Consider the following 16,287-nt stretch of genomic DNA (forward strand, 5'->3'; position numbering starts at 1 on the left):
CGGCATATATGGCTATCAATCCTCACATTTTTGTGAAAATTATTGCTGAAAAATATTGCTGCAGATATTGGTTATAAAAAATTACGGTCCATCGAATGCTGAATCTTCAAAAAATTCTACATATATGTAAATGCTATCTTATCGAGGATTTGAGGTCAACAGATCCTGATCGTAAAGTAAATTTTATCATACAACTGCAAGTAATATTTTATGATAATTCAAATATAATGAACAAAATCCTGTAGAGTAATAAATCTCGTTTCCATAATAATGGTTGTGTTAATAGACACAATACTCGCTAATAATCTATAAAAATTCCCCATTCGATCAGAACGAGACAAGATTCCAAACAATTTGGAGGATCAATGCTTTGTATAGTCTGTAAAATTGCAACATCATAGGTTCTTATTTTTATGAGAGTGCTTTAACTGGAAAAAGATATTTTCTCCTACTACAAAATGAGTTGCCATTACTACTACATTCCCTTGGAAGACAGCATGTCGTTTTGGTGGCAGCAAGGTAATGCTCCTGCCCACAATTCTAGGACAGTCACAGAATTTTTAGAAGCAAAGTATGCAAATAAGTTAATAGTGACCAGAGAAGCCATTAAATGGCCAGCGCGCAGCCCAGATTTGCCGCCACTTGACTTTTTCGTGCGAGGCTATCTAAAGGATCCTGTCTATTTTTCCCAACCTTAAAATTTAGGTTTAAAGACAAAAACAAAAACGGTATGTGCGCATATTGCCCCAGTTCTTGTTAAGACCGCTTGCTCGAATGAACTAAATAGGAAAATGGAGGAATCTTTCATTCGTAACGCAGAACTTTTCGAGGCATAGATATAAATAAGCACCTACTTAATTATAAAAATATAAAATAATAATAATATAGTAAAGTTTTCTATAAATTCAGAAATTTACAGAAACATTGTTGTGTGGTGAATCTTTGATTCTAGATGATATGAACCCTATATGAAAGGTGTCTAGATTTGGAACAAAAATCGAAAAATTGGCAAATATTCAGGGGGTTCCATAGGAAAAAACAAAAAATATATACCCGTAACTTATTTTTGACGCGCTTCGTGTATAAGAATTATTATGCTTCATACAGCTTTAAATACACCCTTTATCTTTCGCATGAATATTTCCTCTCTATCCACAAGGGTTCCCAAAATAATGGCTCTAATATTGAATCCGGGACACCCCGTATTTTTCTTTTTTATTTTTCCAATAACCCACTACGTATATACGATCACTACGCCCTTGGTTTTGAATTACTAGAGAGATAAATTTCGCTATCATTACTCAGAGCCTCCAATTTTTAATTTTCGCTCTCATATTTCTACCAAACGCAAACATTTCCTGTGAGCTAAAAGCAAATTCATTAATATCCTGGGGCTTATTTATTAAAAATGTAAAAAAAAATGTATTTGAAATTATAAGATCATTCTTAGCTTATTGTTTGAGAATATTCGAGAACAATTTTTTATCTTTGACGGGAACACTGGGAAGACCAAAAAGATCTACTAAGAGGAAAAAGCATTTCCTTTATTTTTAGACTTAAGGACGCCGAAATACAAGGAGATACGTAAAGGCAAAAAAAAATAAATAACACATCAAAGCGAAGGCAAAGTCAATTATCTGCATTTTTCAGTTTAAATGTAAACATAGCCACAAGCATGGGAGTTTAAAGAGGGGTGGAGACTTAAATCACTACCTCTGCTCCTTAGTATCCGCCTCTTGCGTATAAATTCAAAGTCCAAACTTATAGGTAAGCCAAAACAAAATATATGATCCTTTTCGGGGGTTGAAATCGATTATCAAAATAGTACGGCATTACGTAACGCTTGATCCACCAAATGCCATTTAAATTGTTGTTAAGAAGTTCAGGTAAGTACCAGAACGTGTTAAGGAGATAAGGCCAAACAAAAACTCGTCGTTCTCAATGCAAAACTCACAAAGACTATGAAAACACAGTACACCACTGACTTCCACTCGTAATGAATATATTGATACCTCATAAATTCTAATTGGGCAGGACTGCCATAAGAATCCGAGACACCGGTCCAAAGGCCCAAGGCCCCGTCACTCCTGGTAATTTTACCAACTAAGTACTTTCTTAGTCTCTGTGGTATTGCCAGGCTGGCAAAGTTATCAATAGTTTGCAAAAACCGGTATAAGGCCAATATATGAAACTCGTAATAAAATTGCCAACAGGCGAGGTCTGAAATATTATAGTGGTATTTAATATTACGGGCACGATGTGAGTAAAGCCTTCTGTGTACCATAAAATAGGTTTAGTAGTTGGCCTCCACCTTGCCTGCCCAAGATTTAAGTAGCACTAACACAAACTGAGTACAATCAACGGGTGTTTTGCTTCTTTCATGGCTTCCTAGAGGTTCCATACAAGAAACGTAATTCGTAACAATAACGTACTAGAGCCGTCATGGGGTGCGATAGCGACAATTACCATGTTATTCTAAGTTATGTTTCTTCTATGAAACCTACATACACCTATCTATAAGATTTACATTTTTTTTGTGATAGCTGCCATCACAAAACTATTATCGTAAAAAAACTCGTATGACATGACCATTACTATATAATTTTCCGCCATTGCCAAGTTAGCAAAGAAATACATTTCGTTCTCAATTTCAGATACGTGCCCCCAACGACCCAACCCAATGCATATCATGCCCGATGGGTGAACTGCCCAATTTCCAACACGTAAAATGCATCCCGATACCCGAGGAGTATATGCAAGCAGACAGTGGATGGGCAATCGGGGCTATGGCCTTCAGCTCCACCGGGGTGCTGATAACTCTGTTCGTGTTTGGGGTGTTTATTAAACACAACACCACTCCGGTGGTGAGAGCTTCGGGCAGAGAACTCAGCTACACATTGCTAGCCGGCATAATGATGTGCTACAGCGTGACCTATGCGCTAATTTTAAAACCCACCGACATCGTCTGCGGGGTGCAAAGGTAATTAAACTTCTTAAGCTTAGTTAATTCAACCGGCTGGGGCAGACCTCGTTTTAGCAAGTTTATTCGTGCCTTTTGTTCCGCCTGCAAAAATTATACCTATAATTGGGTTAATAAAAATAGGGCCGTTTCAGAGATATTAAACGCATTTTTTACATTCAGAGATGCGTGTGTGCGACTTACTTTTATATATTTCACATTAGAGTTAATATTGTATATCTCTCAACTTCGGCAAATCGACAAAAAAAAGAAAAGATAAAAAAATGTTGAACAAGAATGTGTAGAAAAAAGTGCAGCAAAAAAAACGTAGAAAAAAAAGTATACGAACATAGTGCGAGGAAAAACTATGAGAAAACAAAAATTAAAAAATAACCCAATTGTCTTATATAAGGAAAACAAAACTCTTAGTAAATGAATTAACGGTATAAAATTATGTTTTAAAGAATCAATTTCCTAAAACAAGAACTACACAGAAGTCTTTTCACTCGCTACTTCTATGTAGAAAGTGAAACGGCGTTAATATGCAGGGTGATCCCTAAGAGTGTTATAATATTTAGAGAGCTGATTCCCTGGATTACTGTAAGATTAAAATGTTATATAAACATATGTACTATAATGAGCCGTTTGCGAGATACAGGGTGTTAAATATTAAGAAAAATAAAATATTTTTCTTCGTATTTTCAAAATGGCGCAAGATATTTTTTTTGAAACTCGATGCAGCTACACGGTAGTCAAAATAGTACTTTTCTAAAATATCTTGTGCCGTTTTAAAAATAGGAAAATCCATTTTATTTTTATTAATATTTAACACCATATATCTCGGAGATGACGCATTTTAGGATATACGTTTATATAACATTTTCGTTTCAGAACAATCCAGAGAATCAGCTTCTTAAATATCGGAACACTTTTAAAATCCACCTTATACAACATGACTACTAAAATATACCTTTGGTCCAAAGAATTTAATCGAATTAAATCTAACAGTGGATTGTTATAGAATGGAGACCGTCAAAGGCAAGTTTCCCCCAATAAGCTAAACTGCTCATCAAATTGGTCGAAATGGCCCATTTTTAGTTCATGTTTGAGGGGTTGATTTTCTCAGTCCATTTCAGTTTATACGAGTTGATCTCAAAAACTCATGATTTCTGGAAGAATTGCAGGTGAAACGGGGTTCTAAAAAGAATGTTTTTACAATATACTGACAACTGTACCCCACTGCATTTGGTTACTGCAATTTGTAAATAACTTTTCTTATAATAACATTTAAAGGTCCTGCGGGACGTATATTCTGGCACATGTTTGAAAGTTTTTTTGGTTTTATAAATTATGAAATTTTTCAATCCCATGTTTCGTTGGTTGTAAACCGCCAAAATAATTAACCCTCATGTCTTTAGAGCTGATCTTGTAATTTATGTCGCAAAAAATCTTCGAAAAGAAGAATCAATTCGCTTTATAGAAAATTGAAGTAGGCGGAAGAATTGCGGAGGTACGATCTGTGGAAAATAAGCAAAAATCTAACCGTTTCTACTATTGTGATGAGTAGTTTACTAGAGTTGTTGAATTCCTAATACATATTACTACGTAAATAAAGAAAAAATGAAATAATCAAATCTGATGGTATCCATAAGAAATGATAATTAATTAAGCATCTCACGTCTCGCGTGCGCTCAACTCAAATTGAATTTAGCAAGTAATCAAAGCCAATTAAAGGGGTGATGATTACTCGATGGGATAAAACAATATATTTGTTAGACACGGGTTCTTCTGATACAAAATAATCCAAATAATTATTATCTGAGGTTTGCAAGCGAAAAACGTCTAAAACAAAAGAAACCTCAATATTTTACGTTTCAGATTTGGGACCGGTTTCTGCTTTACGGTCGTTTACGCGGCTTTGCTCACAAAAACCAATCGGATTTCCCGCATTTTCAAGGCTGGAAAACATTCAGCGAAAAGGCCCAATTTCATATCCCCGAGGTCTCAGCTTATTATTTGCACAGGCCTCGTCGGGGTCCAGGTATGTAATCATATACATATGTTTTATTCACTCTCCCACGGCATTCAATGTAATTTATCGGTTAGTTTCGGAGTAACGCTTTTTTGGGGTGATCCGAAACTAGGACAAGGGTTTCGGAACATGCTAATTGAATTCCAGACACCGCTACGGAAACGAGGGTTTAACTACATGTAACTGTCTTGACAATGAGGCACTTTTTATATCCGAATAGTTCGAAACTTCCTTACAATCCCCGCAAAACCTTCTTAACTTTCCAAACACTTACAATAAGAAACACTATCAAAAACCTTAAGTTTTCCACTAAAACTTCCAAACCCCGTTACCCTATTTTAAAATAAAACTGAACGTCAGCCTTTTCATTTCCTGTCAGAGTAATACAACAAATCAAGGATCTGGAATTCCCCCTTAGTTCCGGACCCAAAAATTTATATTTAAAGAGTTTTCCAGTCGAGGATTGCATCTTTTAGTTTGTATAGGGATTTTGAAAAAGGTGTGACCTTTTTTGCCTTATGTTGTCTTAAGCGTGCTTGAATGTTTAGATATTTTATTAAAGTTGGGTTCGTGGGAAATATCAAAATTAAGAGTAAGAACGTATGTTCCACCTTCAAATTTCCTCCAAGTTCTATAGTAGTTTTTACGGGGCTTGGGGAACTTTAGGAGATTTCTGTTTGCCGTCTTCCCCTACTTTTTTCATTGTGTTTTTATTAAAAATCGAAAATTTTATCATTGGATAACATAAGCTCATCTAACATTGCAGAAGACTCAAAAAACGGAAATCTGTAACATACGATTAAGGCTTTAATATTCGAAATCGTTTGTTTGTCAGAGTTGGGATTCTATGAAAAACTTGCATGAGAATTGTAATTTATGTAGACTCTCTCATAAAAATGATATTAAGGTCCGCAGTGATCTGCAGCAAATCTCTAATGGAAGCGGAACAAAAATTCTGGTGGAAAAACCATCTTCGTGCTGACACTTTCCCCTTAAGAGCATTACGCGCGCCTCTAACTCCATTAAATTTCTCCCAGATTTTTCTCTTCGGTTATCAGATTTTCCACAGGCCGAGCTCTATTAAAAAACACTTTGTCACGAGACGGGGCCACTAACCTGAATCTGCTATCTGAACAATTTTTCAGGTAGTAGGAAATCCCACTTGTATAAAATGTAGACCATCGATCATCGGCAGAAATTAATTAAACTTCAATGGACAAATTACTTTTAATTATATTAATTACATGCCTTGCAGGTGCTGATAAACGTGATTTGGATGATAATATCTCCACCCAGAGCAATACATCACTATAGAACCAGGGAGGATAACCTGTTGGCCTGTACCTCGCACATAGACGCCTCGTACATGATTGCATTCACATATCCAATCTTACTGATTATCATCTGTACTGTATATGCAGTTTTAACTAGGAAGATACCAGAAGCTTTCAATGAGTCAAAACATATAGGTAAGATACAAACGCAGGATGTTCGAAAAGGTCATGTCATAAATTCTTGGGGTTATAAAGAAAGCTAAAATATTGTTAGTGCTTCATATAAAAAAAAATTTAGCGGCCTGTGTTGCCAAGTTATTCGTTTTCAAAGTAAGAATGAAAAAAAAGTATTTTACTGTAACTTTCAAACAATTATGGTAACAATGAAAGTTGGGGAGTTTGAATAACTCTTAGTTGTGCTTATTTTCATATAGAGGCAGATATATTTGATGTCTTCTTTATATAGGAGAAGACAAAATTTTTCATTTAAAGTCATTCATTTTTTTTAGCTTGATTGCTTGATTTTTTCATAATTTCTCTATGCAAAAGGCCTACCTTACTTTAACCGATATCTTGTACCATTTTTAAGAAAACCGCATTTCAATATGAACATGCACCATACATGCCCACAATGTAAAATCAAATAAAATACTTGTTTATCATAAAAAAATAGTATATATGTATGTATTAGAGCTAAAGTTATTAAGATTATTTAATATGATCATGTTGGACCGCAACACTGCAGCTTCGATAGCATTAACTTATGTAAATTCGAACATTAGATACATATCTGCATGTTCGTCATTGCTAAACTCATGTTGGTGACATGAGTTATTTTAATATCTTGTTGACAATTGTTATTTTATTTAATTTCAATTTGTTCGCACGTATAGTGCCTGTTGATAATAAAATGTGATTTTCTCAAAAACGGTACAGGATATCGACTGAAGCACGATATACCTTTTTTGTAGAAAAATTCTGATAAATCAAGCTATAAGAAAAATACTAATTTCATCAATTTACTAAACGAATAAATTAGTTTAAATGAGAAATTTTGACTTCCCCTGTATAAGGAAGACATATGAAACATCTGTTTATATATGAAAATAAGCATGACTATAAGTTATTTAAACTACCCAACTTTCATTATCACCACAATAGTTATTTAAAAGTTACAGCAAAAATTCTTTTTTTAACTTCTAACTTTGAAATCGAATAACTTGGTAACAAAGACCGCTAGGTATTTTTTTTATATGAAGTACCGGCATTATTTTATCATTCTCTATAATCCCTAGAAATTAAGAAATTACCTTTCCAGACACCCTGCATGTATAGGGTGGCGGAAAAAAAAGTTATCATCAGCCATATAATTTAAGTATTGTCATCAGGTATATTGCAACTTAAAAATTTACTAATAGATTCAGAACAGAGTTGGAAAAATTGTTTTTATACTAAGATGTAAAAATGAGCACTTTCACTGCAACCTAAAATTTTATTTTCCTCTCTAGAGATAAATTATTTCCTAACGAAAAGCTTTCATATTTAAAGATGAAAATTCGACTTCTCCCTTCGTGGTGGTATTGCTAGAACTCTATTATTGCCTGTTTGTTGATTTTATATACAGTTGACTCTCTATAAAAAAATCCTGCCTTGTCGAATCCTGCTACATACAGCCATTTACATCACACATGCAACCGAAAACATCGTTTCTATCTCTAGAAAGGAAAGTTTCACAATGACGCAAGAACGGAACTCACTATTCATAGAAGTTTTGCTGGAATATATATATATATATATATATATATATATATATATATATATATATATATATATATATATATATGTATACGAGTAGCGTATTTCAAAAAATCAAATTTGTTCAAATCACAAAGATTAAGACGTTGTCAAAAAAGCAAAAACTATGCTTCGCTGGCAAAAAAATGAAAAAAATTGAAAAACTTGTTATCTCCCATCGAACGAACATTGATATCAAGGACCTAATTGAATGTGCTTGGGAATTACGCTTGAAATACACTTGCAAAAAGCAAATAAATGAAGAAATATGAAAAAATCAAATTCACTAGCTGACTGGCAACGTATATCTGGACCGAACGGATTTAGTGACACCCCTTCCACCCCTATTTAAAAATGAATCCCCTAAAAATAGTCAGACTAAGAACCTTATGGTGCTCTCGAAATGAAAACAGCAATACCCCAGAACGGTTAAAAACGATTCTTAAAAATTTCAATTTCGTAAAGCAATAACAGCAGATTGTTGATGAATGGACGAATACAAAGTGGAATACCTCCGAAATTAATTACTAGAAACGTCCCTAGGAAACGGTGTAATAGAGGTGTAAAGGAAACAGTTACAATCCTTCCCTTCTATCTTTAGAACATACAATTTAATCTACTTCCTCTTCTGACGCCCACATAGGCCCGCCATTGAATAGAAAAGCAACCTGTCTATATTTTCCTTAAACCCATCTCACCGGGATAAAGTGGGGACAAAATGAATTTGCACGCCATTGATTAAATAAAAGGGACGGAGAAAACGACTGAAATAGATTGCCTCCCTTTTGTTTCCAAAGACAATACTATCAAGGAAATCCCTGAGTCCTCTCGGAAGAGCCCACTTTTAGGCAAAACGCTTAGCTCAACTAAAGTGTGTATTTTAACATAACTGACAATAAAATGTATTATCCTAAAGGAGAATGTTTTGTTTGTTAAAGTCCGCACTTACGAGATCGCTTCATCATAGAGAAGGATCTCATCTGAATTTCCAGGTCTCATGATGAAGGTAAAGGAGAGTTGCTTGTAATGGCCCCGTTAAATTAAATCTTTAATCATGTCATAATCTTTTTTATCATACATTCGGTTTATAACATAGCTTTATGGAATGTAGTGTTTTTGTAAAACATTTTTTTAATTTATGAGCATTAAAAAACTGACAAATTGGAGAATATATACACCAACAATGGTCCACGTAATGAAATTTCAAAAAAAATTGGTTCACTTGGGTGATGTTTTTAATCTAAACTATTTTAAATACCATTGTAACAATCTGCGCAACCCACCAAAAAGTTATGGCAAGCCGCAACATACACTTTTTAAAATTAATTGAGAAAGGATGGCTAAGCATGTGCTCTACATCATAAATCACAGTTTACATTAGACTAACTGGAAATGAAAAAAAAAACAAAAAATGAAGAAATTATTAGAAAAAAAGAACAACAGGGGAAACAAAGAAGTTTTTGTCTTGGCATCATAAGCATATTTATAATGATAAAGACGCTAAGCAGTCTCGAAAAGTCAAAATTTATTGCAAAACTTTTTAGGACTTTTGTTTCTCATTTTATAAACTACCCCCATAATTTGCAGAATTGAATTAAATATAAAAATTTGCAAAATTTAAACAATGGGCCGTCATAGGTAGGGGAACATCAGGGACAAGTCTCCCCTAATGTACTACGTCCAGAAACTAAGAGTAAATATAATTTGCCTAAGTGAAGCTTCAAGGACAGTTGTTTTAAGCTCAATGGGAGCTTTATATATATAAGAGTTTTTAGAACAAATGCCGTTTAAAATGACATTTTTTTAAATTATTTTTACAGCATAACGCATGTAAAAATTACGACCTTTAAAAATTTGATTATATATTTTTTGAATGACCAAATTTCTCAACAAGTATCTTAGAAATAGAGTACGTCATTAAGTTAGTTTAATGAAAATCTTCAGCTTAACTACTTAAAAAATCGCAGCATTTTTAATAACTGTTTATAGCTGCTTTCCTTCTCTCTAAATCCAGTACTATGCCACCCTTCATCAAAAACACACTTTCTGAACCCATTTTCCAGGTTTCACCATGTATACAACCTGCGTAATTTGGTTGGCTTTCGTCCCCCTCTACTTCTCAACAGCCAACCACGTGGCAATGCGTATCACCAGCATGTCAGTAACCATCAGCTTATCGGCCACCGTAACTCTAGCCTGCCTCTTCTCCCCCAAAGTAATCTTCGAGACACATCTCAATTCAATAACCTATAATACCAAAATACTATTTCAGCTCTATATTATCCTAATTCGTCCTGAGCGGAACGTGAGACAAAGCATGATGCCCATGAGGTACAGCGCCATCAACAAGAGCTCTGTCACCACTGGGTCTGGCAGCATGATGGCAGCAGTTGTAGTGACTGCCGCAACTTGCGACCAGAATCAGAAGATTCAGAAAGCTGTGTCTCCAGTGGACAATAGTAAGTTATTATTTTGTACCAAGTAAAGTTAAATATTAACATGTTTTTGATCTAAAGCTGCTTTAGAATTAGAAAAAGAAATGGTGGAGCTGAAAGACACAAGTACCCAAACCAGTCCAACATCCAGTACCAACAACATAAACGGTTGTTCGTTAGACAATTTGGGTAAAATGAACAACAACTGCAACATTAATGGGCCAGTGGTACCGGCGCAGATCATTGACATGGCTTTATAGCAGCAGCCAGGTAGCAGGTCTTCCAGTTTAAAATCTAGGAGAAACCCCATACAGGTTTAGAAGTATAAGGAAATTAGCGATTTAAGGTGTTTTTTACGCAGTAGCTGTAAAGAGTGTTAAGGACTTTATTTAGTTAAAAAAATAAATTTTAAATTGGTTGATGAAGCCGAGATATGGGTGGTTGACGCTATTAGGTGTTAAAAGGGCAAAATGAAAAAAAGGACCTGAATTGTTTCTCAGGCTATAGTCAGAAAATATCCGTATTTGACCGATTTCTCACCGGTGTTTAGAGACATCTTGTACTTGGTAATGCCAGTTTATGGCAATCTTGCAACATTTAATATTTGATCCTGCATCCGCTTTGATGAAAAAAATTACGAATTAGTATTCTTGACAGAAATTTCTCTTCTACATGATGTTATTATTAAATAATGTGAAGTGTGTTTAACTTTTCTACTTTTTCGCTTCACATTTTTCTTTTCACGTCTCTATTGTGATAATTGTGAATAAGGACCACGTCTCATAATGGATTGCGATCAAAAACTAAAGAACCATTATTTTTTGTTCTAGCAAATCAAGTCATTACAAAATTCGATGCATTTTTCGGTCTTTCCAGCTCGAAAAAGAAAACGAATTTTCAAGTAACTTTTCATGCTACTAAGCATGTTACACTTGTACACGTATGAACACATTTTAGCGTTTCAAAATTTAAGAAAATAGATGAAGTTTCCTCCTCAATTTTAACTTAACCAAGTCGAACCACAACAAATATCAACATGTATTTGATCTATTCAGTTCGAAAAATCCTTGAAATAAAAAATCTCACAGTGCTTTTTGGTTTTTCAAATCGGTTCACGACAAAAATTTTATATTTCTCCGGCAAAAAACTATTGTTTCCACGCTTATTTTAATTTATAGAAATTATTGTGAATCACGTATTTATTATACAATTTAAAATCATCATATAATCATTTTCAAATTGATAAGACTTTTTTACAGTTCCAATTGCTTACATTGTTCATTAAAAAAACTTGATACTATTTCAGTTCTCAATTTGAGTTTCCCCTTTTAACACTTGTCTGCAAAAAAAACAATCACTGTCCTCGCGCAATGGTTTCACAAATTCTCAAATCAGAAAATTTACTTCTATAAATAATATAGAAGACCATTTGCATCAATCCTTTAAAAATTCTCAAGGCTATCGCATTCCCAAACGAAGAGGGGAACATGTTTTAAAGGTTTTATACAGGGTAAACTCTATGTCATCGTAAGCATATAAATACGTTAGTTAAATAAGAGCTATAGCGTTGTTTGTACACGATTCTTAGTAATTTTTTATTTGAAGCAGTTGATGGTTGAATAACTGAAATATATACCCGAAAATAAAAGATTATCTTACCTATAACATATACTTTTTCGGAGATATATGAATGCATTCTCCTACAATTATGTTCAGTGATACGGAATTGAAACATGAAAAATGGATTGACATTTTTTGTCCAAACTTAGCACACACCTTTAGTTAATTCAAGAATCAACTGAAAGCGTCATATCTAACATGTTTTAGCACGTTTTTATGCTATTGTTGCCAAGTCTTTATGATATATATCAACTTATGGGCTTGTGCGAAGGTGCTTTTTCCAAAAGAAATCGAAAATCAGATCAACATCATGCATTATTTCATTCTTATCCTTAGCCGATCAACGACCCACTTTTTCAGAAAGGTAGTACCCATTCTCATGTAGCAAAGATTTCTGAAAACGAGTTTCTAACATATTAATTCTTTCTCATTCGCCAATTCAACATGCGTCTACACAGCTGGAAAGAAAATTAATAAATTTATCAAATCTTCTACCTACACTAGAAGCTTCCCTGTGTAAACTACCGACTGCTTTGAACATAATTCCTCAAGATAACATGAACCACCTACTGGAATCAATAACACGAAAGCCAAGAGAACGTGATATCCATAAGGATGCAATACATTATTAATTAAAAATTGCGTTAATCATTCGATTTTTTTCTTCAAATTTCAATAATCATTCCAATACCTAAAGGTTTGCTAAAGTTAAAACGAAAGTTAAAAGTTTGGTCAAAAAGTTCCGTCCTTTCTTACTGTTGTAAATTCTATACCACTAAGTATAACTAGAACTTTCAATAAGTATATTATATTTAATTAATATTAAAAGTCCTTTACAGTCTCCTTTATCTTCAGTCTTCCAATTACAATTGTAACAAATAATTGAAAAATTAAAAAATATCAAATTTGTAATTATTTGTTCAATTTAAAATAATTTTCAGAATATTGCAATATTATATTACGAAAAGTCTATACCTTCTCTAAAAAATATTGTCCATTTCTCCAGTTTGTAAATATTGATAAATGTGAAAAATATGTGTTTTTGTATATAAACATGCAATCACATAAAGAGTAAGTACGATTGGTACTTTGTTGTGAATAAAACAATTAGGTAATACAAAATTGAAATACTCTTTATATGTACAAAAGTAAATTGACATTCGCTTATCTTTGATTGAGCCCAAAGATAAGTAGGTAGGTACTTACAATGAATGTCATTTAAGTGCTGTCAAGTGGACCATGCAAAGTGTTCTGGAAGAGGATACATTGCGATGGTCCTATATAAATGTTGGAAAGATACTTATATTGTATAAAAACTTCCAGTTAAATACAGAATGGTACCTGTCTTTGTTAAATGTTTCAACGATATTCAATAAATATACAATGATTTATACTGCGATCATTATTATGCCTTACACTTACCCAATTGAACCACATGCAACTTCACAAAAAAAATATGTGTGTCTTACAAATGAAATGAGAAACCAAGGTGCGACAATCTGCACAAAGCCACTAAAACTAAGAAATAGAAAATATAAAGTGAAGTATAAGCAATTTTATTTTAATTCTACCTATTACAGCATACAGTAAAATTAAACAATATAAGAATTATGAGGAAAATAAAGATGAGTGAAGGAAGGGAAATCGTCGTAGCGAGGTGTAAATGATAAAGCCTGACAACTGGCGGCTGCTTAATATCCCTTAATATTTCTGTCAAGCCAACTCAACGAAGAAGTTTTATACCTACAAAAACGTTTTGGTTTGAAATAAAATAAATCCCAATACAATAACGGATTGTTTTAATATCCTTTTTTGACAAAAACTACTCAATTGTACTAGTACTTAATAGAAGAGTTACATCAATTATTGCCTCAAAAAGTACAATTTAAACTCCTCCTCTCTATGACAAAATTTACGATTTTGACCAAAACTTTGTGGTATGTTTACCTTTGCTGGCTTTCGGCCCTTTTTTGCCCTTATCCCCGCTCGGAGCTGCTTCCCGACTATCAACCACCATGACCTCATCTGTCCCATCCGATCTTTCTTGTAACTGTGTTTTCAAAGTCTTCTTAATATTTATAATCTAACAAAAATACATTTTCTTATTAGGCCTGATTAGGCTTCCTACAGCAATATAATAACATACCTCTTGCTCTATATCAAGCTGCCTCAAAACCGCATTATTTTTTTCAGTATCAGCCCTGCGAATTTGAGCTTCCACACAACCCAGTACTTTCCCGCATGCCTGACACCAGTCCTGAAGGCAATTAACAATGACATTAATGTCTTCAGGCCGAATGTCACGTCCAATTGCATAATCCACTTCTAATTGACTGTTTTTTTGGTCGAGTTTGCCATGGATAATATCTTAGAGTTCAAGGGATGTTTTAAAGGTTACAAAATAGGAAAGATAAGATTACCTGCATAGATGGCTTCGATAATGAGATCCTCTAAATCGCGGACGTTTTTTATTCCCAGTTCTTGCAGAAGTAATTCATAGGCTATACACTAACAAAAATTATCAATTACAGTCAAAACAAAATAATACTGTTGAGCAAATGCTATTTCTTATTGAAAATAGTGGTTAATTTCTTGGTAGCAGGAGCTCTTGTTTTAACCATTTGAAGTACTAAAAGCTTCTTTACAATTTTAGATCTTAAATTGGATTCTTATATATATACCACTCTTTTGAATTTATACACAATTCAATTTTTCAAATCTTTAAGAAAATCTTTAGGATTCTCCATTTTACAAAAACTTATTAAATAATAAAAATTAAAAAAAAATAAACAGGAATTCTCCTTTTGACTATTTAAAATGCAATTTAGGATATCTATATGCCACATCAATGCCTAATTTTGATGTGTTAATTAAAATTTGATGAGACACAGCTTGATAAAAAGTTGGGAAAACACTGGGATGTCAAATGAAATATAATTTTTTATCAAAAATCAATACTGTAGAGTTATATGTGTATTGCTACAAGAAATATGCATATCTATTGAACTAATTTTTACAATAACAAATTAAAAAATAGAAATACAAATTCTCAAAATCATTTTAATTTAAATTTCTCCCTCAAGTTTTGAAATAGGTTGTAAAGACATTCTTTTATTGAATAAAAAATTATCAATTATTTTATTAAAAGAAAAGGTATAACTATCTTTTTTTTTAATTATTTTATTCATTTTTAAGATTTGCCGTTTAATGATTCAATATGAATAATGCAACTACACCCAAAACCCAGAACTTAAAAAGTTAATATCTCGGCATATGATATTGTAACACCACTATTGAAGCAATAGTTTATAAGACAACTTACCTTCGATTTAGTAGCTAGAGTGACAATAGTCAAATGTTGCAATTTTTTTGTTTGTGCTGGGGAAAGCTCAATAAATTCTTGCCAATTGGCCAAGTAGTCCTTATATGTTCCATAAGCAAATAAGTTCAAAGTATTGAAGTAGATTGTGTGAGTGTCAGCAAGCTGTAAGATATAAATTAACATAGGACAGAAATTGATAATATTTCACCATCATGACCACACTGATTTCGAAATTACCTCCAATATATTAGCGTTATCTAATAGTTCTCCAAAAACGTAAACTCCTGGAGCGTCTAGGGCTTGTTTAACCAATTCAGTACAAGCAGCCCCTTTAGCCGATTTCGCCAATATGACAAACTGTTCTAACGCATTTGAGGATGTTGTATTTTTATCTACTACCATTTTGTAAGTAAATACTAATAAATAAGTTTCTTGTTCAATGAGCTTTGTTAAGGTGTGTTTTACTATTTAAAAATTAAAAATATTTCATTTTAGAATTAATACGAGCTTAAGAATTTTTAAACCTCTGATTCAGCAATTCTGTCTCTGTTGAACCCCATGAATCTTTCAGTTCAGCAGGGGTACGTTCGGTAGCCTCAGTGTTGTAGACGGTAAAGTCATATCAGGCACGCACTCTGACAGAGCACAGGTTCACCAATTCTGTTACGATTTCTAATACGTGAATAAAACTTCCAAGCTCCCTCCCGCGCCCCACTATTTAAAAAAAAGCATTTTTGTCGAATTAAAATGACAAATGAACTTTTAGGGATTAATCAACTTTGCCAAAAATTTAATTCTCATCCTCACACTAACCTGCTCTTGTAGCATCAGGACCCCGACATCTATCTATA

General features: G+C 33.4%; 2 protein-coding genes across 6 annotated transcripts in view; one reads left to right on the plus strand and one right to left on the minus strand.

Moving 5' to 3' along the window:
- Positions 1-13,505, plus strand: part of mtt (mangetout) — a 194,531-nt gene extending 181,026 nt beyond the window's left edge. For 2 of the 3 annotated variants that reach the window (XM_066289203.1, XM_066289223.1), the window contains 6 exons: positions 2,655-2,980; positions 4,838-5,000; positions 6,247-6,460; positions 10,123-10,274; positions 10,332-10,518; positions 10,576-13,505. In XM_066289203.1, coding sequence (XP_066145300.1) covers positions 2,655-2,980; positions 4,838-5,000; positions 6,247-6,460; positions 10,123-10,274; positions 10,332-10,518; positions 10,576-10,754 — 1,221 coding nt within the window. In that variant the 3' untranslated portion in view covers positions 10,755-13,505. The remainder of the gene's footprint in view (positions 1-2,654; positions 2,981-4,837; positions 5,001-6,246; positions 6,461-10,122; positions 10,275-10,331; positions 10,519-10,575) is intronic. The other variant, XM_066289213.1, reaches the window with a different exon arrangement.
- A 149-nt stretch (positions 13,506-13,654) lies between these two features.
- Positions 13,655-16,126, minus strand: CSN7 (COP9 signalosome subunit 7). 3 transcript variants are annotated; one of them, XM_066289542.1, is made up of 6 exons: positions 15,674-16,118; positions 15,437-15,598; positions 14,535-14,622; positions 14,261-14,481; positions 14,062-14,197; positions 13,655-13,857 (listed from the first exon to the last, which is right to left on the minus strand). In XM_066289542.1, the coding sequence occupies exons 1-6, from the start codon at positions 15,836-15,838 to the stop codon at positions 13,838-13,840; spliced, it is 792 nt and encodes a 263-aa protein (XP_066145639.1). In that variant the 5' UTR covers positions 15,839-16,118; the 3' UTR covers positions 13,655-13,837. The 3 variants fall into 3 exon arrangements, with proteins under 3 accessions (XP_066145639.1, XP_066145631.1, XP_066145622.1); XM_066289534.1 differs by lacking the exon at positions 13,655-13,857 and having other exon boundaries at positions 14,012-14,197; positions 15,674-15,900; positions 15,961-16,126; XM_066289525.1 differs by lacking the exon at positions 13,655-13,857 and having other exon boundaries at positions 14,012-14,197; positions 15,674-16,125.
- Between the last annotated feature and the right edge of the window lie 161 nt (positions 16,127-16,287).

Source organism: Euwallacea fornicatus, chromosome 1 (genome assembly GCF_040115645.1).
Source record: "Euwallacea fornicatus isolate EFF26 chromosome 1, ASM4011564v1, whole genome shotgun sequence".
Lineage (NCBI taxonomy): Eukaryota > Metazoa > Arthropoda > Insecta > Coleoptera > Curculionidae > Euwallacea > Euwallacea fornicatus.